At 40.3% G+C, this 25,478-nt stretch overlaps 2 protein-coding genes across 2 annotated transcripts in view; both read right to left on the bottom strand.

Annotated features, from left to right (window-relative positions):
• The window catches only part of AHCY (adenosylhomocysteinase), a 47,567-nt gene extending 24,425 nt beyond the window's left edge, over window positions 1-23,142 (bottom strand). The window contains exons 1-6 of the mRNA XM_083358246.1: window positions 22,945-23,142; window positions 19,532-19,722; window positions 18,287-18,362; window positions 15,695-15,847; window positions 992-1,104; window positions 340-547 (exon numbers count right to left, since the gene is read on the bottom strand). Coding sequence (XP_083214372.1) covers window positions 340-547; window positions 992-1,104; window positions 15,695-15,847; window positions 18,287-18,362; window positions 19,532-19,722; window positions 22,945-22,972 — 769 coding nt within the window. The 5' untranslated portion in view covers window positions 22,973-23,142. The remainder of the gene's footprint in view (window positions 1-339; window positions 548-991; window positions 1,105-15,694; window positions 15,848-18,286; window positions 18,363-19,531; window positions 19,723-22,944) is intronic.
• PIGU (phosphatidylinositol glycan anchor biosynthesis class U) overlaps window positions 1-25,478 on the bottom strand; it is a gene marked incomplete at its 5' end in the record, with an annotated part of 662,778 nt that overhangs the window by 502,033 nt on the left and 135,267 nt on the right. The window lies entirely within an intron of this gene.

The raw sequence follows: 25,478 nt of genomic DNA, 5'->3' as shown, positions 1-25,478 counted from the left end.
TGGGGAATACACCTGCTTACTGAGTTTGGTGGCAGCTGCTGGCACCAACAAATTGTGTGCCTGCTTACTCTCTTCTAATTTCTCCATTTGCTCCATCATACAAGGAGAGAGAAAAAAGAACAACTGGTCTGCTCCAGGGCATTGCATACTGAATATAATGGCAATCATGTGGTTAAAGGGAGATTATTCTAACATAATAGTGGCTTGGATCAGTTTTTCTAGCCAAATACTGGATGCCAGAAAAGCAATGCAATATCAGATTACAGTCAATGTACAGCTACCAAATTATTACATAATCAAAGTAATACCACCTTGTAACATAACCAAGTTGCTTCTCACCTTCCATAGCAGCTTGCAGTGCATTGATGGGGTCAATTTCTGTGATGATGACTCTAGCACCAAAATTGCTCAAGGCTTGAGCACAGCCTTTGCCGACATCGCCATAGCCTGCTACAACAGCCACTTTCCCTGCAATCATGACATCAGTGGCACGCTTTATTCCATCAATGAGGGATTCTCGGCAGCCATAGAGGTTGTCAAATTTACTCTAGGAAAGAAAACAGCATTGAAGAAAAATGAACATTCTTTAGAATTGCATGTAAGAGCAAATAAAACAACAACAACAATTGTTATTTATTATTGTATGGAACTAAATTCTACTGGAAAGAAAACAGAGATTATTAAACATCTCCTTTATTAGAATCTAATAAAAATATAAAATTTAAAAGAAAAGACCATTATTGACAAAAGGATGGCAGAGAACACTTTGCAGTTTTTAAGCATTTCCAAATGCAAGAAAGACCCATAACATTTTAATTTTGATGCCAAGTAGACATCATATCATTCCCTGTTTAGATGCTTCAGCAGGAAGTAGTCATACACACATAAAGGGGGATAAGGAAACAAAGTCTTCATATAAAATATGAAGAAACAGTAAATTGCCAGCTAAGAAAGGAAAAAGAAGGCAGAACACAAGAATACTGGTTGTTACCTTAGTGACAGAGTCATTAACATTAATAGCTGGCAACTTCAGGGTTCCATTGGCATGCATTTTGTAAAGAGTATGGACGCCAGTGGTCGTCTCCTCAGATATTCCTTTGATTCCTGCAAGGAAAAATCCAGCATAATTTACTGCACTACTTCTTTCGGGAGGAAATCTTAAGATAGTAATGGACAGACATAACCATCTTTTTCACATAAAAAGGGATATAACTTACTTTTTGACCATCTGTTTATTTCCTTTCAGTGTAAACTTTTTAAACAGTGAAGACCTCAGAATTAATGTCCAGTGCATGGGCAGAAGAAAACAATATGTATGGTCAAGAAGGGCTTCAAGGTTAACCCAGGAAGAAGGATCTTCTCTCAATGATGAACAACAATATAACATTCTCAGAAATTGTGAAGCTGTTAGGAACATCACCTGAATATCAAATAGCTGATATAAAATAATCTTATGTTTACTTCAAACTGTTAATGTTGGGACTCAATCCTGTTTTATGGAGGGATTCAATCATGATTCATGGATGCACTGCTGAAGCAACATCCTTTTGCACGCTAAGACTACATTTAGAAGTCCACATTGTGGCCAAAATCATTTGAAAGTTGCATAATTGACCAGAGCTAGTCCTCGACTTATGACCACAAAATGAAGCCCTGATTTCAACTATTTATTTATTTATTTTTATTTATTTTATTGCATTTATATACCGCCCTTTCCCTGAGGACTCAGGGCGGTTTACAGGGAGTTAAAAATCAACCATACAAAAGTTAAAAAACCAATTTAAAAAAGATTAAACCAACCCTGTACAATTAAAAACCCCAATTAAAATAAATTTCTCCTCAGCCTGGGCCCAAGAGCTCAAAGAGCCAGGTCTTCAGGCCCCGGCGGAATGATCGGAGGTCAGGGGCAGTCCTCAGCTCTACTGGCAGCTGGTTCCAGAGGGCAGGCGCCCCCACTGAGAAGGCCCTATCCCTGGGTGTCACCCGCCGGCAATCTCTTACCGGCGGGACCCTGAGCAGACCCTCCCTGTGGGAGCGCACTGGGCGAAGGGCATTTGATGCCGGCAGCAGGTGTTCCCTCAAATACCCCAGACCCAGGCCATGTAGGGCTTTATAGGTGATAACCAGCACCTTGAATTTCACCCGGAGGGCAACCGGAAGCCAATGCAGCGCGCGGAGTACAGGTGTTACATGGGAGTATCGGGAGACCCCCATTACAACTCGCGCGGCCGCATTCTGCACCAGTTGAAGCCTCCGAGTGGTCTTCAAGGGCAGCCCCATGTAGAGAGCGTTACAGTAGTCCAAACGGGAGGTCACAAGCGCATGAGTAACTGTGCGTAGGGCATCTCGGTCCAGATAGGGACGCAATGGCGCACCAGGCGAACCTGTGCAAAAGCCCCCCTGGTCACGGCTCCTATGTGATCCAGGAGGACGCCCAAGTTGCGAGCCCTATCAACGGGGGGTAACACCTCACCCCCCATCGTTAAAGGTGGAATAACCTGGTTAGCCCGAGATGCCGATATGCACAGCCACTCAGTCTTGGCGGGATTGAGACGAAGCCTGTTTCTCCCCATCCAGACCTGAACTTGCAGTCCAAAAAGCAACAGAAGAGGAAGAAATTAATATCAAGACAGAGGACTTTAAAGAACACATTTTATCACCTTTCAAGCCACAGTTGTTAAGTAAATCACGGAAGTTAAATTAGTAACACAGTTGTTAAGTAAATCTGGCTTCCCCACTGACTTTGCTTGTCAGAAGATTGCAAAAGGTAATCACATGACTCCAGAACACTGCAATTGTCATAAATACAAGTTAGTTGCCAAGTGTCTGAATTTTGATTGTGGCAATGACCATGGTGATGTCGCAATTGTCATAAGTGTGAAAAACAGTCATCAGTCACCTTTTTTAGTGCTGTTGTAACTTCAAGAAGTCACTGAATGAACTGTTGCATGTTGAGGATTACCTGTATTGCAAGGCTTGCATCCTCACAGAAATAAATACATTTATTAAATTTAATGCGGAGTACAAAAGTTACATGAACAGATGTTGATGTAACATCTGACAATTCCATGGTTACGGGTGGGGAAGAGTGGAAAAGAAAGTGTATAAATCCCATTTAACAAGAAAGCTTCCCACCAGTGATTAGACAAGCAATAAATATGTCTTTCACTGAAAGAAATAACAACACATATACATTTATTATCCCCTCTAGATGAATGCTGATAATACATTGCTACATTTAGTTTCCCACCCCTTGAGAAACAGGCCTTCTCTAAATTTTTAAACCACTAAATCATTTAACTGTCTTCTATATGTTATATTAGTAACAAAGTAGTTAGCAAGAAGAATGATAATGCTAAAACAAAATTAGAACTTCAAGACTCTGTTAAAAAACCTGTTATTATAATCCCCCCCAAAAAAGTTTACCACAGCATCTTATCTTGTTGTTGTTGTTGTTAGTTGCGAAGTCGTGTCCGACCCATCGCGACCCTATGGACAATGTTCCTCCAGGCTTTCCTGTCCTCTACCATCTTCTGGAGTCCATTTAAGCTCACGCCTACTGCTTCAGTGACTCCATCCAGCCACCTCATTCTCTGTCGTCCCCTTCTTCTATTGCCCTCAATCTTTCCCAGCATTAGGCTCTTCTCCAGTGAGTCCTTTCTCCTCATTAGGTGGCCAAAGTATTTGAGTTTTAGCTTCAGGATCTGGCCTTCTAAAGAGCAGTCAGGGTTGATCTCCTCTAGGACTGACCGGTTTGATCGCCTTGCAGTCCAAGGGACTCGCAGGAGTCTTCTCCAGCACCAGAGTTCAAAGGCCTCAATTCTTTGGCGCTCAGCCTTTCTTATGGTCCAACTTTTACTGCCATACATTGCAACTGGGAAGACCATAGCCTTGACTATACGCACTTTTGTTGACAGGGTGATGTCTCTGCTTTTTAGTGTGCTGTCTAGATTTGCCATGGCTTTCCTCCCCAGGAGCAAGCGTCTTTTAATTTCTTGACTACAGTCCCCATCTGCAGTGATCTTGGAGCCCAGGAAAATAAAATCTGTCACTACCTCCATTTCTTCCCCATCTATTTGCCAGGAATTGAGAGGGCCGGATGCCATGATCTTGGTTTTCTTAATGTTTAGTTTCAACCCAACTTTTGCACTCTCCTTCTTCACTCGCAACAAGAGACTCTTCAGTTCCTCTTCACTTTCTGCCATTAGAGTGGTATCATCTGCATATCTTAGGTTGTTGATATTTCTTCCAGCAATCTTAATTCCAATTTTTGACTCCTCTAGCCCTGCCTGTCTCATGATGTGCTCTGCATATAAGTTAAATAGGCAAGGCGACAGTATACAGCCTTGCCGGACACCTTTCCCAATTTGGAACCAATCAGTGGTTCCGTGTCCAGTTCTCACTGTTGCTTCTTGGCCCGCATATAGGTTTCTCAAGAGACAAATAAGATGTTCTGGTACTCCCATCTCTTTAAGAACTTGCCACAGTTTGTTATGATCCACACAATCAAAGGCTTTAGCATAGTCAATGAAGCAGAAGTAGATGTTTTTCTGGAACTCCCTAGCTTTCTCCATGATCCAGCGTATGTTGGCAATTTGATCTCTAGTTCCTCTGCCTCTTCGAAATCCTGCCTGTACTTCTGGTAGTTCTCGATCCACATACTGCTGGAGTCTAGCTTGTAGGATTTTAAGCATAACTTTACTAGCATGAGAAATGAGTGCAATGGTGCGATAGTTTGAACATTCTTTGGCACTGCCTTTCTTTGGAATTGGAGTGTAAACTGATCTTTTCCAATCCTGTGGCCACTGTTGAGTTTTCCAAATTTGCTGGCAAATTGAGTGTAGCATTTTTACTGCATCGTCTTTTAAGATTTTGAATAGCTCAGCTGGAATACTGTCACCTCCACTAGCTTTGTTGTTGCTCAGCTTTTCTAAGGCCCACTTCACTTCACATTCTAGGATGTCTGGCTCGAGGTCAGTGACCACCTCATTGTGATTATCAGGGACGTTAAGCTCATTCTTGTATAGTTCTTCTGTGTAATTTTGCCATCTCTTCTTAATCTCTTCTGCCTCTGTTAGGTCCCTGCCATTTTGGTCCTTTATCATGCCCATTTTTGCATTGAACGTTCCCTTCATTTCTCCAATTTTCTTGAAAAGATCTCTGGTCCTCCCTATTCTATTGTTTTCTTCTATTTCTTTGCACTGTTCATTTAAGAAGGCATTCTTATCTCTTCTAGCTATTCTCTGGAATTCTGCATTCAATTGGGCGTATCTTTCTTTTTCTCCCTTGCCTTTTGCTTCCCTCCTTTCCTCAGCTATTTGCAAAGCTTCCTCAGACAGCCATTTTGCTTTCTTGCATTTCTTTTTCTTTGGGATGGTTTTAGTTGCTACCTCTTGTACGATGTTGCGAACCTCTGTCCATAGTTCTTCAGGCACCCTGTCTATCAGATCTAATTCCTTAAATCTATTTGTCACCTCTACTGTATATTCAACGGGGATATGATTTAATTCATACCTGACTGGCCTGGTGCTTTTCCCTACTTTCTTCAGTTTAAGCCTAAACTTTGCAACAAGAAGCTCATGGTCTGAGCCACAGTCAGCTCCTGGTCTTGTTTTTACTGACTGTATAGAGCTTCTCCATCTTTGGCTGCAGAGCATATAGTCAATCTGATTTCTGTGTTGACCGTCTGGTGATGTCCATGTGTAGAGCCGTCTCTTGGGTTGTTGGAAAAGAGTGTTTGCTATGACCATCGTATTCTCTTGACAAAATTCTATCAGCCTGTGCCCTGCTTCATTTTGTACTCCAAGGCCAAACTTGCCTGTTATTCCGGTTATTTTTTGGCTTCCTACTTTAGCATTCCAATCCCCCATGATGATAAGGACATCATTTCTGGGTGTTAGTTCTATAAGGTGCTGTAGGGCTTCATAGAACCGGTCAATTTCATCCTCTTCAGCACCGGTGGTTGGGGCATAGACTTGGACTACTGTGATATTGAATGGTTTGCCTTGGATTCGAACTGAGATCATTCTGTCATTTTGAGGATTGTATCCCAGTATTGCTTTTCCTACTCTTTTATTGACTATGAAGGCTACTCCATTTCTTCTGAGGGATTCTTGCCCGCAGTAGTATACCTGATGGTCATCTGAATTAAATTCACCCATTCCTGTCCATTTTAGTTCGCTGATACCTAAGATGTCGATGTTCAGTCTTGTCATCTCTTGTTTGACCACGTCCAGCTTGCCTTGATTCATGGATCTTACATTCCAGGTTCCTATGGAGAAAAAATCTTTACAGCATCGGACTTTCCTTTCACCACCAGACATATCCACAGCTGAGCGTCCTTTCGGCTTTGGCCCAGTCGCTTCATTCTTTCTGGCGCTACTAGTACTAGCCCTCTGCTCTTCCCCAGTAGCATATTGGACGCCTTCCGACCTGAGGGGCTCATCTTCCAGCGTCATATCGTTTTGCCTTTTGGTACTGTCCATAGGGTTTTCATGGCAAAGATACTGGAGTGGTTTGCCATTTCCTTCTCCAGTGGATCACGTTTTGTCAGAACTCTCTGCTATGACCTTTCCGTCTTGGGTGGCCCTGCACGGCATAGCTCATAGCTTCATTGAATTACGCAAGCCCCTTCGCCACGACAAGGCAGTAATCCATGAAGGGGGCATCTTATCTAAATCATCCCAAAAGCTATAAATAGTTCGTCCTGGATCAAATATCCATGTTTGTTTCTTAATACCATCTCTTATCAATTGTTGTGAAATTAAATATAATAGATTCAGTCTCCAGAATAAGTCTATCTTCTGATCAAAGTCCAAATGGAAGTGGTTACCAATTAACTGTATTAAATCCACCCAGTCTCCCTCAAAAATTGTTTTACTTTCTTGTATGTGTATCTCTCTCGGAGAATAATATTAAATGTGTCCTGTACATGTTATATTGTTGAAATAAAATTAGAAATCAATATTTATGCCTGTTCATATTCAGGAAAATACCATGACATTGGCTTTTCATCTATGCTACATTAGTAGAAAAGCAATAGAAAAAAAGATCACAAATACCTCACATTGGATGCAAATTATAAATCTTTAGAAGAATGAGGCAAGAGATAACCAAATATATCCCCATTTGCACTTATCATTAGAAAAATGGAAAGATAAAAAAGGTGAACACTAATTACTTCTGGATGTACAATAGACAATTCTGCCCTGTATCTTGCCTGAAATATAACTCATGAGTAAATAGTCTTTGCAACATACTGTTTGTTAATATTAAGAAAGAATGACTAGGTCTAGGTCAGGGGTGGGCAACCTCGGCTCTTTTATGACTCATGGACTTCAACTCCCAGAATTCCTGAGTCAGCTGACTCAGGAATTCTGGGAGTTGAAGTCCATGAGTCATAAAAGAGCCGAGGTTACCTCCTCCTGGTCTAGGTCGACAATAGCTTGATAGAGTAGAAAGTGCATGGCCTCCCTCTAGTGGGCATTTTACAAAACTTTGTTTGCATAACTTTATATCTCAATTACTAATTATTCTTTTAGTGTGTAATTTTAATAAACCACTGTTGCATTTGCAATTTTATGTATTAAAATTTATAACCTACCATTACAGCTTAAGAAATCTCACAGAACCTATCTACTAGTAATTCTACCTTCTCCTGTGTCCATGACAGCTTCTACAATTTTGGTTTCTACATAACGATATGTATGTATGTGTACACACACACACACACACACACAGGGGCGCGGTGGCTCAATGGGTTAGGACGCTGAGCTTGTCGATCAGATGGTCGGCAGTTTGGCAGGTCGAATCCCGAGTGCCGCGTAGCAGAGTGAGTGCCTGTTACTCGTCCCAGCTTCTGCCAACCTAGCAGTTCGAAAGCACGTAAAAATGCAAGTAGAAAAAAAGGGACCACTACAGTGGGAAGGTAACAGCGTTCTGTGCGCCTTTGGCATCTAGTCATGCTGGTCACATGACCATGGAGGCGTCCTCGGACAAGTGCTGGCTCTTCAGCTTTGAAACGGAGATGAGCACCGGCCCCTAGAGTTGGAAACGACTAGCACGCATGTGCGGGGGAACCTTTACCTTTAATATATATCATACATAAGTGACCATATTAATTGCACTTTGTTGATTTATGTTTAATTAACTGTCATTTAAATTACAGTTAGTCTTGAACCTGCCTATTTTGTTTAACCCCTTCCATATCACCAAAATGTCAAGGGCAGCACTGACTGAAAATTGCTCTCATTTTTGCTTAAATGGTTACAAAATGTCCAAAGGTACACGAGCCTAGAAACTAATTATATAACGTTGCATGATGGAATAATGTCTGGGTAATATTTATTTATTTATTTATTAGATTTATATACCGCTCTTCTCCCGAGGGACTCAGGGCGGTGTACAGGGCAATTAAAATATAACATACAAAAGTTAAAAAAAGATTAAATTAAATTTAGCCCCAAACAAAATAAATTAAATTATGAAATTTAAAACCCCAATCCCTCAGTCCAGGCCGGCAATATTGATGGACCTGTTAAACCAGCAGGATTTTTGCACTATAAGAACCAATATTGGAAGGTCTTGGTTTGCTTCCTTATCATTGTCTGCTGTTAAAAAATAATGAACAGGATATTAGAGGCTTAACCTGCATCATTACTGCACTGGAAAATAGCCTTCTTCACCTTTGTAGATTAACTTGTAGATTAATTCTTGTTTTTCCAATATTTATGGTATCTATTATCCATCCTTATTAAATGCAATACATTTATATATGCAGTTTGCTAATTAGGTGGAAACTGTGGAATTGTATTATGCTGGAACTACTTGACTTTTAACCTGTTGCTTAATGATCACTCAAAGTTACAATACACTCTCAAAAGCAACTTGTAACCTGAATTTGAAGAAATAATAATAATAATAATAATAATAATAATAATAATAATAATAATAAAAGCAAAGTTTGAATGACTATGTAAATCAAAGTACAGAAAAATTGCTGCAGGCTATAAAAACAGAGAGCATTATAAAAATAACAGAAACAAAGGCAGAATATAAGGAAAAATGGCTGGATGAGAGATTAAATAGATGGAAAACCAAAGCTTTGCATGGACAGCATTTGAAAAACATTGAAGGAAAATGTGATAACAACTTGACATGGGCATGGCTTAAGATGGGAACCATCAAGACAGAAACGTAAGGCTCAATACTGGCTGCTCAAGAACAAGCACTACAAACTAATGCCATGAAAACAAAGATGCAAAAATTTACTGACAATCCAAATTGCCAACTTTGCAACAACAAAGTTGAAACTGTTTCACATTTAATATATGAGTGCAGCAAAATCGCACAAACTGATTACAAAGCTAGACATGAGTGAGTTGCTAAACTAATCCACTGGGCATTGTGTAAAAAATACGACTTGCCTGTGCCCGAAAAGTCGTGGGAACATAGGGTGGAAAAAGTTGTTGAGAATGAGAGGGTGAAGATCTTGTGGGACTTCCGAATACAGACAGATCGCCATTTGGAACACAACACGCCAGATATTGCAGTCATAGAGAACCAAAGCGTACAGTTGATTGATATCGCTGTACCAGGAGATGCCAGAGTTGAAGAAAAAGAACTGGGAAAAAATACGAAATACCGCGACTTGGCCATCGAAACTGCGTGATTATGGATGAAACGTGTAACAGTGATACCCATTGTCATCAAGGCACTGGGAACTATGTCCAAAAACGTTGCAAAATACATCAAGAAATTGCAGCTTCCTGCAATAACTCCAGCAAAGCTACAAAAAACTGCGCTACTCGGAACAGCTTACATTTTAAGGAGATACCTGGCTGATACCTAGGATGCTGGCAGCAACCCATGTCAACCATTAGTGCCAGTCAATTTGAGTGTTCAGTTGACTGAGTTTCATGTTTTATGAATAAAAGCTTTATAATAATAGTTGGAAGGGATCTTGGAAGTCATCTAGTCCAACCCCCTACTCACGCAGGAAACCCTGTACCATTTCAGACAAATGGCTGTCCAGTCTCTTCTTTAAAACTTCCATGTTGGAGCATTCACAGCTTCTGGAGGCAGGTTGTTCCACTGATTAATTGTTCTAACTGTCAGGAAATTTCTCCTTAGTTCTAGGTTGCTTCTCTCTGATTAGTTTCCATCCATTGCTTCTTGTTCTGCCCTCAGGTGCTTTTGAGAATAGCTTGACTCTCTTCTTTGTAGCAACCCGAGGTATTGGAACACTGCTATCATGTCATCCTTCGTCCTTCTCATTAAACTAGACATTACATCATGATGACCAAAACTGGATGCAGTATTCCAAGTGTGGCCTTACCAAGGCATTGTAAAGTGGTATTAACACGTCATGTGATCTTGATTCTATCCCTGTTAATGCAGCCTAGCACTGTGTTGGATTTTTGGACAGCTGCAGCACACTGCTGGCTCATATTTAAGTGATTGTCTACTAGGACTCCGAGATCCCTCTCACAGTTGCTACTATTGAGCAAGGTACCACCTATACTATACCTGTGGATTTGGATTTTTTTGTCTAAATGTACAACCTTACTTTTTTCACCATTGAATTTCATTTTGGTAAATGTACCCAATGTTCAAGTCTGTTAAGATCCTTCTGTATCTTAAGCCTGTCCTCTGGAGTGTTGGCTATTCCTGTCAGCTTGGTATTAGTTATTATGGCCCTACCCTCCTCTGGCCACATGATCTCATGCGCTCGTGACCTCTCGTCTGGACTACTGCAATGCTCTCTACATGGGGCTTCCCTTGAAGACCACTCGGAGGCTCCAGCTGGTACAGAATGCAGCCGCGAGAGTTGTCTTGGGAGTCTCCCAGTACTCCCATGTTACACCTTTGCTCCGCGAGCTGCATTGGTTACCAGTTGTCTTCCGGGTGAGATTCAAGGTTCTGGTAATGGTTTTTAAGGCCCTACATGGCATGGGTCCAGAGTACCTCGGGGACCACCTGCTGCCGGCGTCAACTTCCCTCTGCCCTGTGCGTTCCCACAGAGAGGGCCTCCTCAGGGTGCCTCCGGTCAGAGAATGTCGGCTGGTGGCCCCCAGGGGGAGGGCCTTCTCTGTGGGCGCTCCGGCTTTATGGAATCAGCTGCCGGTCGAGCTCCGGATGGCACCTGACCTTCACTCCTTCCGACGCGGTCTGAAGACCCATCTATTTGAACAAGCCGGCCTGGCCTGATGGGGGATATGTTGGGGTTTTAATGGGGATTTTATATTGTTATTGATTGTTTTAGCTGGGCTACTATTTAATCCTTTTTAATTCATGTATTCTGTATTTTTTATATGTGCCCTGTTCACCGCCCTGAGTCCTTCGGGAGAAGGGCGGTATACAAATATAATAAAATAAATAAATAAATAAATAATGATCTCATTTTGGGTTTTTGGCAACCAGCTCACCTATATGGTTATTTGCACTGTCCCATGCTTACATGACCATGAACCATTTGGCCTGTTGCCGATGTTTACTTCCAGTTTCTTGCAAAAATAGCCCATTACATAAAATAGGTTTAACAATTGTGGTGTTTGCTTAACAACCAGTTCAAAAAGGGTCATAAAACCAGGCATAGTCATATGGTAACCTTCTTAATGATCACAATTTACAACAATAATTTTGAGCTCAATTATAGTATAAGTCAAAGACTATCTGTAGATGTTGATGATAAAGCTTTGAGTTTTTATCCTGAAAGACAATTCTGTTCTTGACAGGCAGTTTCAGTTATAAGTGAATACCTATTTATTGACGGGATAAAGGCATTATAGTACTAAGCTGTTTCTACATGTCTTCAAAATTCAATTAAGAGAAATTAATTATGTAAAAATCAAAAGCACTGATTATTTTATCTTTCTCTCTGGAAGGTGACATTATTTTTATTTAGGTTGGTTTTGATGTGTAAGCAAGCTTTAGCTGCTTAGCTAAAGAAGATAGGTCTGGGCACTTTCTCATCCATTGTACAAGATTTTCATTTGTGGGATTAATTTCTTTACTGTTTTGTATTAATTAACTTGAATGCCATTTGTTTATTGGAAAAACAGAATGCAAAGCTAAACAAAAATGAATAGGGAAGATGTGAACAGGAAGCCAGAAACACTGCATTAACTACCAAGTTAATGTGCCTTTCAAGCAACAAAACATGATGAGGCAGAACCACATTGTGCCATCAGAGAAGTGCACACATTCTTCTGAGCAATTTAAAAACAACAACATTATTTTGGCAGCCATGTTCAAAATTCTCCTCCTCAAGTTCCAGGGTTTTATTGCCGTTTTATATATTCTATCTAAATTCCTAATCTAGTACATACAGTCCAAGGAAATGTCATAGTAACACAGCAGAGCAACCACCGAAACATTTTCTGTCTTTTCTTAAATTTTCCACTTTATCATTTAACTCATAACAACAGAACCTTGGATATTCCTGAACAATTTAAGATTTAAAGGATTGAAAAACAGGGAAAAACTTTCAAGGGGATCTTTGAAATTAAAAGGATAGTATTGGTTTTTTGGTTTGACTATGTTCCAAAGTGTTCTTTGGATATTTGTTGCAACTGTGGAACATATTCAGTCTATAAGCAATAAATATATGACATTTCTTCTTACTACTGTATACATCTGGCAACAATACATTAATTAATACAAAAAAGTTCTATATACTACAAAAACTGTCATTATCAGGATTTTTAACTAGGTGAAATGCTGTATCGCAGGACAACAGTATTTGTGCCTCAAATGGATAGCTTACAGAACGTGTCCAAAAACCAGGAACCATAACTCCCAAAGGAATGAAATTTGAGAAAGTTGTGGCTGCTTCAGTGCGATCACATGGTCTTCATTTTCACCATGACAGAATGTCTATGGAGATTCTCAATCATCCAGGTCATGTTTATCCCAAAAGTGTTTTTTCTAAAAGACAACTGGATTTTGTTGTTTTTTTCTTTCACTTTGAAAATGTTTCACTTCTATTCTAAGAGAAGCTTCTTCAGTTCTCAAGGGGTTTCAACATGACAGTTTCCCAGCCAGTCTCACAATCCCTCACATCCTCGGCTATCAGTATCAGCCACTTACCTGCCTGCTGGGCAGATTTCTGATGGACCCTGCCAGCTTTCCATAAGGAAACTCAGTGAGGAAGCTGGCAGGAAATAGGAAATTACTCCCACTCACACTGCTTTTTTGCCCACTAAGAAATTATGACCCAACAGGGTTGTCTAATACAGAGTTCCCCAAAATTTCTAGCTTTCCAGACTAGGTGGGGGGAGGGATGGTTCTGTGCAAGTAGCCAGTGTGTGTGTACAGCTCCATTTGTATGAGCAGGGAGCATGCACGCCTGCCACTTGTGCAAATGGAGCATGTGTGCATGCGTCCCCACTGCTCATGCAAATGGGGATGCGCACATGCTCACCTGCCACTTCTGCGGCCTGGTTTCAAACAGCCCAGCAGCATGGGGGTTGAGGACCACTGGTCTAATACATTCTAAAGTTGAAGCTACATTGTTACTGCAGCTGCAAAGAAGTCTGAGCATAGCACTCTAAATACTAAGAAAATTATATAGAGAAAGGAACAGAAAATGACTCTTATCTATAAAATCAATTTAATTTAAAACTTATGGAATTTCACATTCATGGTAACCATGCTACCATATAGGTCAGTTGTTTTTAAAAATGGAACAATCATAACAACTTTAAAAGGCCTCAGAATTAAAATGTACATCTCATTTATAGAGTATGAATACTTAAGTAGATCTATCCAGCATCTCAGGAAAATTCAGATATTTACCAAAGGAGGGGTTTTTATTTCCTTTTTTAAATATTTTTTGTTAATATAAAGTAAAAATGCAGGGACATGTTACACAAAAGCATATATCCATAATACCCCAAACTGTTCAATGTTCCCCTTGTGTGAAGGGTAATAAAGGCTGGGTAACCTGATGCCTTCCATTTAGTTTGTGCACTAAATGAGAATAAGGGGGCAACTTGGGAAAAGAGTCCAAATCAATCTCCACATTTAAGGTTTGTCATTCTGCATTACTGAAGGTGAAGATTGCAGAGCATTACTGGGGGGAAAGGTTTAATGCAAATAAATCCTCCTTTACTAAATGCTAAATCAATTGGGGCTTGTCGCGCTGGTGAATGATCTCTGGAGGGCTCGGGACAGGGGGCATTCCTCTGTCCTAGTCCTATTAGACCTCTCGGCGGCTTTCGATACCATCGACCATGGTATCTTGCTGCGGCGTCTCAGGGGATTGGGAGTGGGAGGCACAGTTTTACAGTGGTTCTCCTCCTATCTCTTGGGACGTTCGCAGTCGGTGTTGGCAGGGGGGCAGAGGTCGACCGCGAGGTCTCTCATTTGTGGAGTTCCTCAGGGGTCGGTCCTCTCGCCTCTCCTGTTCAACATCTACATGAAGCCGCTGGGTGAGATCATTCGTGGCTTTGGAGTTGGGTATCATCAGTATGCTGATGATACCCAACTTTTCTTTTCGACCCCAAACCACCCCAGTGATGCCCTCAACGTGATGTCCCGTTGCCTGGAGGCGGTTCGGGTCTGGATGGGGAGGAACAGACTCCAGCTCAACCCCGACAAGACTGAGTGGCTTTGCATACCTTCATCCCGGGTTTACTCGGACATTCCACCTCTGGCTATGGGGGGTGAACTATTACCCCCCGTAGATAGGGCTCGCAACTTGGGGGTCCTCCTAGATTCACGGCTCACCTTGGAAGACCATATAGGAGCTGTGACTAGGGGGGCCTTCGCACAGGTTCGCCTGGTGCGTCAGTTGCGGCCCTATCTTAGCCGGGATGATCTATGCACGGTCACTCATGCGCTCGTGTCCTCTCGTCTGGACTACTGCAATGCTCTCTACATGGGGTTGCCCTTGAGGACCACCCGGAAGCTCCAACTGGTACAGAATGCAGCCGCGAGAGTGGTGTTGGGAGTCTCCCGATACTCCCACGTTACGCCTCTGCTCCGTGAGCTGCATTGGTTGCCGGTTGTCTTCCGGGTGAGATTCAAGGTACTGGTAACGGTGTTCAAAGCACTCCATGGCATGGGGCCGGAGTACCTCAGGGAACATCTGCTGCCGGCATCAAGCTCCCTGCGCCCTGTGCGTTCCCACAGAGAGGGCCTCCTCAGGGTGCCACCGATCAGAGAATGTCGATTGGTGGCCCCCAGGGGGAGATCCTTCTCTGTGGGCGCTCCGGAGCTGTGGAATCAGCTACCGGTAGAGCTCCGGATGGCGCCCGATCTTCGCTCCTTTCGTCGCGATCTTAAGACATTTCTGTTTGTACAAGCTGGCCTAGCCTGATGGGGATTGCTGGGGTTGTTCTATCTTTGGTCTTTTAATTTTTCTTGGGGTTTTTAGCACTGTATTTCCACTGTTTTTAACTAGGGCAATTGTTTAATCTTTTTTAATGTTTGTATTTGCTATTTTATTCTGCCCTGTGAACCGCCCTGAGTCCTCAGGGAGAAGGGCGGTATATAAATGTTATTAAATTAAAATTAAATTAAATTACAACATACTTGCCATACAAGTACAGTAAGATGCACTGTTTTGGGTGACCATGAGTTTTGCCTACCCTGCCATCCCTTTAAAAATGAAACTATTACTACTTCCCCAGTGATTTTGAATGTACAATATATTAGAGAATTCTCAGTGTTTTGGAAGACTAGAAATTACCTTTCAGGAGCTGAGGATATTTAGTGTGAACCAAGCTGGTGAGGTCTCCACCATCATCAAGAATCATGTTCAGAGGTTGTCCATCCTTGAAGTACACGGTCTGTTCAATACACCATATATATTCTTCATCTGTTTCTCCTTTCCAGGCATACACTAGATCCAAATCAAGCATAAATCATATGGCTCATAATTTCTCCAGCAGTGCTGTTATAACCAATTGAGTTAAGTTTCAGAGCTTAAGAACAGGAAATGCTATCCTAATATAAACATTTTCCTTGAGTCAGTAAAACATATTCTGTGTAGAAAACTAATTATCCCCATATTAAGATTGGGATCAGAGCTCATCTGTTTCTCATATAACCTAAGGCACTGACCTATAAGCCTTTCAGTAGAGAAAGGCAAAAAAAATGCAGTGTAAATGTAAATACTACAAAGGTATCTGTGAAAAGGCAAGAACACTTTTGCAGAGTAACTTAGCTTTATTTAGCTCAAAGTAAAGATTAATGGCTAGATCAGCCTTCTTTAAACTGGTTACTCTTAAAATGTTGAAATTCCCAGAATTGTCAGCAAGTCCTGCTGGCTGGGGAATATCAACAGATGATGGGAAAAGTGCATTTGTGAGCAAATGTGAAGAGAGGAAGAGAAGCAGATTACTCACATTTCCTTGCTCTCAAGCTAATATATACTTAACAGGTGTTTTTTTTAATAAAGAGCTATCAAAATCCCACAATTTTCAATTTCCTTCCTCCAATCTAATTGCTAATCAATGTATTCATTCTTCAAAATACATGTCAGTGTATCCCCCCAGAGGAATTAGCTACATAATAAACATAGTTGCCTTCTAAGTGTTTTAAGGATAAATGTGGCTCTATGATTTTGTAAAAAAAGATTTAAATATGTAAACATTTTGTAAATGAAATACGAAGAGCCTTTCTTCAGTGTTATCTTTACTTCCAAGAATGCATCTGACCTATAAAGGGTCTGTTAACCATCTTACAGTAGCATAAAACAAAGAAGTTAAGCTGTCTGCTTTTTTAATTAACTAAGAAAAGAGTGATCCTGTATTGCTCTCTTCCATATACTCCAGAAACATCTATTTCAGAATCACTAATCCTTTTTCATTGGTGTGAGCTGCTCAGAGCAATTGAGAATTGGGTGACCTACAAATTATGTATTATTATTTTGCAGGTTACAGTGCAAGTAAGAATATACTGTATTGTTCATACATGTTTTGCTCTGTTGTTTCTCTTTTTTCTTTAACTTTCTCCAATTCCAAGATATTATTCCCTATGTAGATCATGCACTTAAGGATATATTGCAAGGGATACCCTTCCATTAAGGGACGCGGTGGTTCAGTGGGTTAAGACGCTGAGCTTGTCAATCAGAAGGTCGGCAGTTTGGCGGATCGAATCCCGAGTGCCGCATAACAGAGTGAGCGCCTGTTACTCGTCCCAGCCTCTGCCAACCTAGCAGTTCGAAAGCACGTAAAAATGCAAGTAGAAAAATAGGGACCACTACGGTGGGAAGGTAAGTGTTCCGTGCGCCTTTGGCGTCTAGTCATGCCGACCACATGACCACGGAGACGTCCTCGGACAAGTGCTGGCTCTTCGGCTTTGAAACAGAGATGAGCACCGGCCCCTAGAGTTGGAAACGACTAGCACGCATGTGCGGGGGAACCTTTACCTTTCCATTGCCTATGCAATATATAATAAGCTGGATCCAAGCCAATAAGTGAGGCTTTAGTCCTACTTATTTTCATGGAAATGAAGCATAATCCTTGTTAGTCAGGATTAAGCCAATAAAATGATGAACCCCTTTTGTTTCTCATTACAGACACAAAAATAGTCACTGATGTTAAATTTCAAACTGTTTAATCATCAGATCTATTATCCCATGTTACTACAAAACTAAGCCATATCCTGGATTTGAGAGGCATCTCTCTGCCATGAATAAATGAGGCACGGCTCTTCTATATTACAAGCAAAGCAGTTGTAACACTGATTAGAAGCTATGACACACTTCATTTCTCACAAATATTACTCTAAAACCTACATCAGGCTCCATAATTTGCAAAGAAATTTTATTGACAAATGAGAAATCTAAATTTTCAAAGTCAAAGATATTCTTAAATATTATGAAATAACTTAAGATTCACTAGTCTATAACAAGCAAAGCAACAATATACGGTGAGCTGTAGGCGTCTTCTCTGCATTGAGATCACTTAGAAGTGAGAAGATTCATTATACTGGATTCAATATTTTGAAAAAGGAAATGTAACCTTTTTTAAAAATACTGAATCCAGTGTGATACAAATAGTACCGAATCATCAAGATCACATATCTGCCTATTTCAAGATCAAAAGCTTTCTGATTAAAGTCTTCCACAGTACCAGATTTTTATTTTCATTTAGTTTTTTATTAATGATAAAGCAACATTCTAGTCTTTTATTCACTAGGAAAAAGGTTACCCTGATAGCACAGAATAACTTTCTTCCTAAGAAACCCCATTTTTGTCCTCTTCTCCCCTATTTTACTTCACACTCATAAGACTAAAAAAGGTCAGAGCATAACTGTTAACAATGCAAAGCATTACCAGGAATTCCAGTCTTGGCAATAGCTGCAGCAGCATGATCTTGTGTGGAAAAAATATTGCAACTGGACCACTGGACCTGAAAAATAATTCAAAATGCCATCAGCACTATATTTAATAACTACGCTATTTAGAATAAAGCAATCCCCAAAGTTTACTACTTTCACAGAATTTGATGGGACAAGGAATGCTTTAAAAGCATAGTTTGAAAAATCAGGAGATCAATTATTTCCCAGTGAAAGCTCAGTCAGAGTTCGAAACTTTGTACCAGGTTAAACTAAAAGCTTTCCAAAACTCAGTAACTGAAAATCAAAAAGTTAATGGATCTTGAAGTGACTGCCTACTTAGGTATTTTTTTCTAGCATCAGTCAAAATTTGATAGCTCTTTTTTTGTAACAATTTAATCATTACATTATAATGAAACCTTATAGATGGCTAGTTTGTAGGTAGGTCAGATACTGTTTTAAAGAATGCCATTGTTTCTTTGGTTCTGCTGCAAACTCATTTCAGCTTTATAGTTTGGCACAAAAAAAACAACCCATTGCACTTATTCAACAAATTACAGCTTTGCAAAACTGAGCAGTATCAATCCAGGATTAAGGAAGTTGCTGTTCAAACTAATTTGCGTGCAGGGGATTAGTATTCCAACCATATTTTCAGATAAGCAAATAATAGTCTGGATCCATGCACAATATTAGGTCATAACTGTTGGGTTTAAAGATGCAAAGAAATCACACTATAGCATGTGGATATAAAAGGATATAATCCTTTTCATTAGTGCCAGAATACAAATAGGATGCAGAGTCATCTACAGCCATCAGTACATCATGCCTAACCAGCTATAATTACTATGAAGCACTAAGCCATAATTTTATCAACCATGCTTTATAGAATAAAACATAATTGAGTTTGCACATGATATGCCAAAATCAATTATTTACAAACCACAATGACTAGGTTCATGCAAACACACTGTAACTGTAGCATCTTTACAAGATTAGAATGGAAACACTAGTGTAAACTATAACTATCATGTAGTGAAATGTTCAGTGTGGTCTGGAGAAATACTGTAGTCCCCACAGTTTTGAGATAAATATAAGTAAACAATTAAATGTTCCCAATACTGTGTTGTTTTTAACTACTTCTATCAATTGACAGTATTAAATAGCCATACATAGCCCATCTGGTGTCATCCTAATATATCACAACCATTCAGGTGAGCGCAGCTTAACCCAAATGCAGCTTTACCTCTGCCCCCAGAGCTATCAGAGTCTCAATAAGAACTGCAGTCTGCACAGTCATGTGTAAGCAACCAGCAATTCGAGCTCCTTTCAGTGGTTTTGTGGGACTGTACATCTCACGCATCTTCATCAACCCAGGCATCTCATTTTCAGCAATGTCCAGAGCCTTGCGTCCCCATTCAGCAAGGCTGATGTCAGCTGCCGGTTAAGGAAATAATAGAAATTTACATACAGCATTCATAAAACTATGGTCCAACCTTTTCCAAACTTCCAGAATAAAATGTTAAGAAAGGAAACAGGAATCTCATGTGCTAAAGTAAATGCTAATTTAATGTTTAAACGAATGCTATTGACGAGAGCACCAATTTGAGGTAGTAGGCATCAAGTTAGAAATTAGGAGATTGTGAGCTGTAGTTTTGTGTTAGCTACAAAATAAGCTGAATGACCTAGGGCCAGGCAATCCCTCTGAGCCCTAGGAATGAGGCAATGGCAAAACACTTCTGGAAAACCTTGCCAAGAAAACCAGAGAGCATCTTGTCCAGGCAGTATGAGAGAATTGGACACAACTGAATGGAAAAAAAATTGACAAGAAGGAATTATAATCTTCAAGAATTTAAAGTCTTTGAATTTAAGTGCTCTTAGAATAACTGTCAATGTGCAAGTATTTCATAGAGTAGCTGAGTTAAAAAAATACTAAGGTCATTCATCAGCCTTTCAAGAACTAGAGGGGAATTCCCCACCACCAGAATTATCAAACAAACTCTATATAACTGTCATTTATTAATTGTTATGACTTGATAGCACTTGGGTCTATATTAGATCAACCATTTTTTTAAAAAAAATGTAGGAATCTTCTTTCTAGAGCAATAACTCCCATCTTCAAAAGATAAAACAACAGTGTTCAGAACCTCTGCCTCTCTATTATTAAAAAAAACAATATTGTCCTTGATACATATTTGTCCAGACTCAGAAAGACAATTAGGATATCCTTCTCAATGTATTTTTCCCTAAAGTACCATGGCTCAAGTTGATTTCATCAATTCCTAAACTTCTAATATTTCAACAGACAAATTATAACAAAAGCAATGGAAATGTGCAAAGATTTCTTTTCTGCCACCTTGCTTCAGGATTTCTAGATTACTTGGATTACGAAAGCAGCAAATCACTTTTATATCCTAATGAAAAGAACATTCATGAGGAGCCATCAGTTTACTTAGATTTAGCAAAAATGAAATCATAAAGATGGTTATAAAAATTTTGTATACTACATCAGTGCTTAAGATGTTGGCCCAGAAACTAGGAGACAGTGAAATCTAATCACACTTTAGGCATAAAAAACTGACTGGTAACTTTCGGCCAGCCACTCTCAACACAAATCATCACAACATTGGGAAAAATTAAAGGAACACTGATGTTTGCTGCCTTGAATTATCTGAAAATGGTGAATAAAAATCTAAACAAGAAGCAACAACAAGAGTCATATACCAAGAAAATACAGTGTTGGTTGGGGAATTCTGAAAGTTGAAGTCTATGTTTTAAAGTTGCATAGTTGAGAAACACTGTACAAGTCTTGTAAAGAGGAAGAGCAAGAACAGCTGACATACAGGTACATTTAATGCCATTTGCAATTTTTTAAATAAAAAAACACCTTATAACAGCAGTTGGCAATGTTAAAATCTTTTGTGATCCTCTTGCAAGCTTCACTAATATCCATTAATCTAAATAATGTTGGAATTTGCAGTACTTTACTGTTAAGAGACTTCTAATAGTGGCCATTTGAAGGATTCAAACACAAAAGAGAACACAAATATCCTAAGACTGGAGACCTATTCAGTTGAATCACAGATGTTTAACTGGAAATAAACCCAAGAGAGGGAACAGATATTGCTCCAAGCAAAGAATATAAAATGTTGAAATGACAGAGAAGCAAAAAAAAAGGCTGATGCAAAGCATGTAATAAATAATTGACTTTAGTCAACTTTACCCTAGAACAAAACTTAGGTGATTGCGTGTACATACACGTCTGACTTCAGAGAAGTTATATGTTGAAAGGACAGAAGGAGAGAAAGAAGAGTTTTACACAACGAACAGAGTCGAGTCTTTTGTTAAGATATCTAAATTGCCTTAGGAAATATCAGGATCTTCTGATACAAAATAACCTTTTGGAATTGACAACACTGATTTGTATGCACTCAGACACAGAAGTTCAAATTAGCTTTATCAAATATGATATTCTGTGGATGTTCAAAGGCTGAGACTTATGGAAGTTACAATTCAATACACTGGTGGAGCTGGCCTAAAGATTTTCCCACATTGTCCAGTATATATATATTTACATAATTGCACTTTCTAATTCTGATCTCTTAAAAGGAATGGCAAATCTCCAATTACTGTACTTCATTAAGGTATTCTTACATTGTGTATTGAATGCTTAAGGTCCTCAGCAGAGGGTCTAAAATTCAGAAAAATAATATTGCAATAGTGAAAAAAGCTCGGATTCTAAACCTTAGGGACAACAGCCATGATTGAAAATCTCCATAGACACTCTGATTCTAAAATTTGTAAGTAGAACCTTTATCTTATGCTTGCCCACAAATGCTTCCATTATAATCACATTTTAGAATGTGAAAAGTTAATAAGTCTTGATTCTGTATAACATTTAATTCTATGCAGCTGGAGAAACAACGTTTCTTTTAAAAAAGATATTTCTTATTCCGGATTGAATTTCAAGCAACAGCCTTTTCTTTTGTAAAAATAATTACTATGCATCGTGAATGGATTTGGGAGCCAGAAGGCAGCGGTTCCTTTACAGCATGGTCACCAGAAGCATGACGGGAAATGTAGTAATTTCAATGAAAAGTCTCCAATATCGTCCTGCTGGTGAGCAGTAAGAAGTACTACACTTCCCAAAGCCCCTTTTTCCCTCCAGAGCCACATGGCGTTTGCTCAGATATTGCATAAAAAACGATCTAGTAGTCAATCTGAAATCCATTTTGACTGCAGAAAAAAAGCCCATAAGCCTTCCAACCTTATACAGGCAGAACTAGCGAGGATCTCCCCTTTAATTTTCAGATCAATTTTCAGTTAAGGGCAATCGGTTGCATTTAAATCCTCCCCGGGAAGAAAGCATAATGTATCACCCTTTCAAGATCCTTTTAAGGTGTATAAAAGAGCTCCTCTTTCAGTTTCAAAGAGCCTAAGGCCCAGAAGAAAGAAAAGGCACCGCGTGTTCCTTTGCTAAACGTTTCCGAGAAAAATCCGAGTCCTTAGCCAGTGCTTAGGGTTTTTTTTTGGGGGGGGGGGTGTTGCAATAAACCTCTATACTGTGTTCAGAAAGGAAACAGAACTGCCTCTACCAGGCCTCGTCTGGGAACCGCTTGTGGCACGAAGAAGAAAGAATAAGGAGAATTAACTACTTACCAACTTTGTACGGCAGCTTGTCGGACATTTTGGTGCTTTTACAGTGCAAAAGAGAAGGGAGAAAAAGGCAGCCTTCCGGATGGGCAAAGAAAAGCAAGCGGCGCCAAAAACAGGCTTTAAATAGACTCGCCTAGTTTTGCAAATCCCCAAGACCCCCGTCCACCAATCCCCGTCTGCGGCACGATGTGGGCGGGGTCATCGAATGCTCGTGCAGAGGAAGAAGGCGCTGCTCAGGCTGGGCCAGGGGTAGGCAACCTCGGCTCTTTTATGACTCATGGACTTCAACTCCCAGAATTCCTGAGTCAGCTCTGCTGACTCAGGAATTCTGGGAGTTGAAGTCCATGAGTCATAAAAGAGCCGAGGTTGCCTACCCCTGGGCTGGGCGAAGTGGAAGAGGGTCGAAGACCGCGGTGTGTGCAGGGCCTGGGAGGGGAGGAGAAAAACACCTTCTTTTGCTAACGTCATAGCGCAGTTACGTTGTTTACGTTTGCTTTTGTATTGGTACTACATCGAGGGCCGCTGCCGTACAGCCACGGTAATCCGGACGACCGTTAGGTGGCAAAAAGATCGTTTTCCGTCTATTTGCTGCCAAGTAATGATGGGGAGACCAGGGCAATGACTGTGTGGTTGAAGACGCTGAGCTTGTCAGCCGCTGACGGCCCAGGTTTATCTAGATCCAAGAGGCTCGCTTCCCCACCTCTGCTTCTGACCACCCAGTAGCTCAAAAGAATGCAAGTGTGAGTAGATAAACAGGTACCACCTTACACGATTGGACGGGATGGGGGGGGAACTTCACCTTTCACTAATGATTGTCCAAATCTTAGCTGACCAGATCTGCCAGTTCTAAATAATGATAGCCTTAATTGTTAAAATTGTTTAATTTTGTAATCCTATATACATATATATATATATAAAGCCATCCTGCTAAAGGTTTCCTGCTAAATATAACATTCTGATAACTTTTTTTAACTTTAACAGAGCAAGACTAGTGTTATACTTTGAATTACCAAAGTCCAGATTTTTGCAATTTTGATAAGAATGTTTATGGCAATTTCAAGGATTTGCCTTTTCTTGTGCTTTTATTGCAGTATGTAGCAAAAATTGAGCTAGTTGGGTTCTTTGTATGGTCACCTTTACCTGAAAGTAAATGGCTTAGGATGCAGCAGCTTTTGAGTTCTCCAGACTGCAGGAAATTATCAGGGTGGTTAGCCATAAAATTATGCAGACTAGAAAAGGATGAATTCAAGAATGATAAGGAATTGGGTAATACTGTAGTTTCCAGTCTTTGTGCCAAACTTCACAACTGAGATTAATAATAAATTGCCTATGAAAACGCAGTTCATGTGTACTGAACCAACCAAGGATTGCTTGATTGCGATAAAGGCACCTTCTGTAAACTTAGTCATTGTGGTCTTGCATATATGTAGCTTATTTCATCAGCTTGGTTAAACAAGTCGTGGTATACAGTACCATGTTCTGCCAACAAAGTTTATGTACCCCAATTGAAGCAAAAGTTTAATTTGTACAAAACAGTGCTATAAATAGAAGACTGATTCAAAGTAATTATTACCTTCCATCAACATTATTACTTTTCTATACTAGATATTAAAGGTAAAGGTAAAGGTTCCCCCGCACATGTGTGCTAGTCGTTTCCAACTCTAGGGGCCGGTGCTCATCTCCGTTTCAAAGCTGAAGAGCCAGCACTTGTCCGAGGACATCTCCGTGGTCATGTGGCCTGCATGACTAGACGCCAAAGGTGCACGGAACACTGTTACCTTCCCACCATAGTGGTCCCTAAACTTGCATTTTTTACATGCTTTCGAACTGCTAGGTTGGCAGAAGCTGGGACGAGTAACAGGCACTTACTCTGTTACGCGGCACTCGGGATTCGACCCGCCAAACTGTCGACCTTCTGATCGACAGCGTCCTAACCCACTGAGCCACCGCATCCCTATGCTAGGTACTAATATATGTTAATTAGAAAGCCAGTCTGGTATAGTGCCTAAAGTGCTGGATGAAAAACTAGAAGGCCGTGAGCATTAGTTCTCCTTCAGGTGCAAAACTGTCCTAATGATTTTGAGCCAGTCATGCTCTGTCTGTCCAAATCATGTCACTGGGTGATGATTATTGTCATGAAAATAGACAATGGAGCATTAAATAAATCAAAGACCTTAAGTTATGCAAACAATGAAGGAGACTGTGGGTCAACATGGCAGCAGTGACTTTAATCAAAGTCATGCCTTTTTTAATGTGAGTTCCATATGTAAGGCTAGGCCTTTAACCACATAGTCATGGCCAGCATATTGACTGTTTTGACCCATGCAGACTTTCCTAAACTGTAAGGAATCTTGGAACAATGAAGTCCTCCTCTTGAGAAGATGAGATCCCAATTTTTAGGCCTTCCCAGCATCTTCCGAATCTACTTTCCAGTAAGCCATTTTCTCAGGCCAACTTGACAGCTGTTCCCAGCAGTACAGCATAGACAGGAACTGACTGTGATAAAGATGGATATACCGGTAGCCAGTGTTCAATTA

The sequence above is a fragment of the Vipera ursinii genome (genome assembly GCF_947247035.1).
Source record: "Vipera ursinii genome assembly, chromosome: 3".
Taxonomy (NCBI): Eukaryota; Metazoa; Chordata; class Lepidosauria; order Squamata; family Viperidae; genus Vipera; species Vipera ursinii.
Note: the sequence above shows the minus strand (reverse complement) of the source record. Positions and strands in the feature narration are given on the sequence as shown.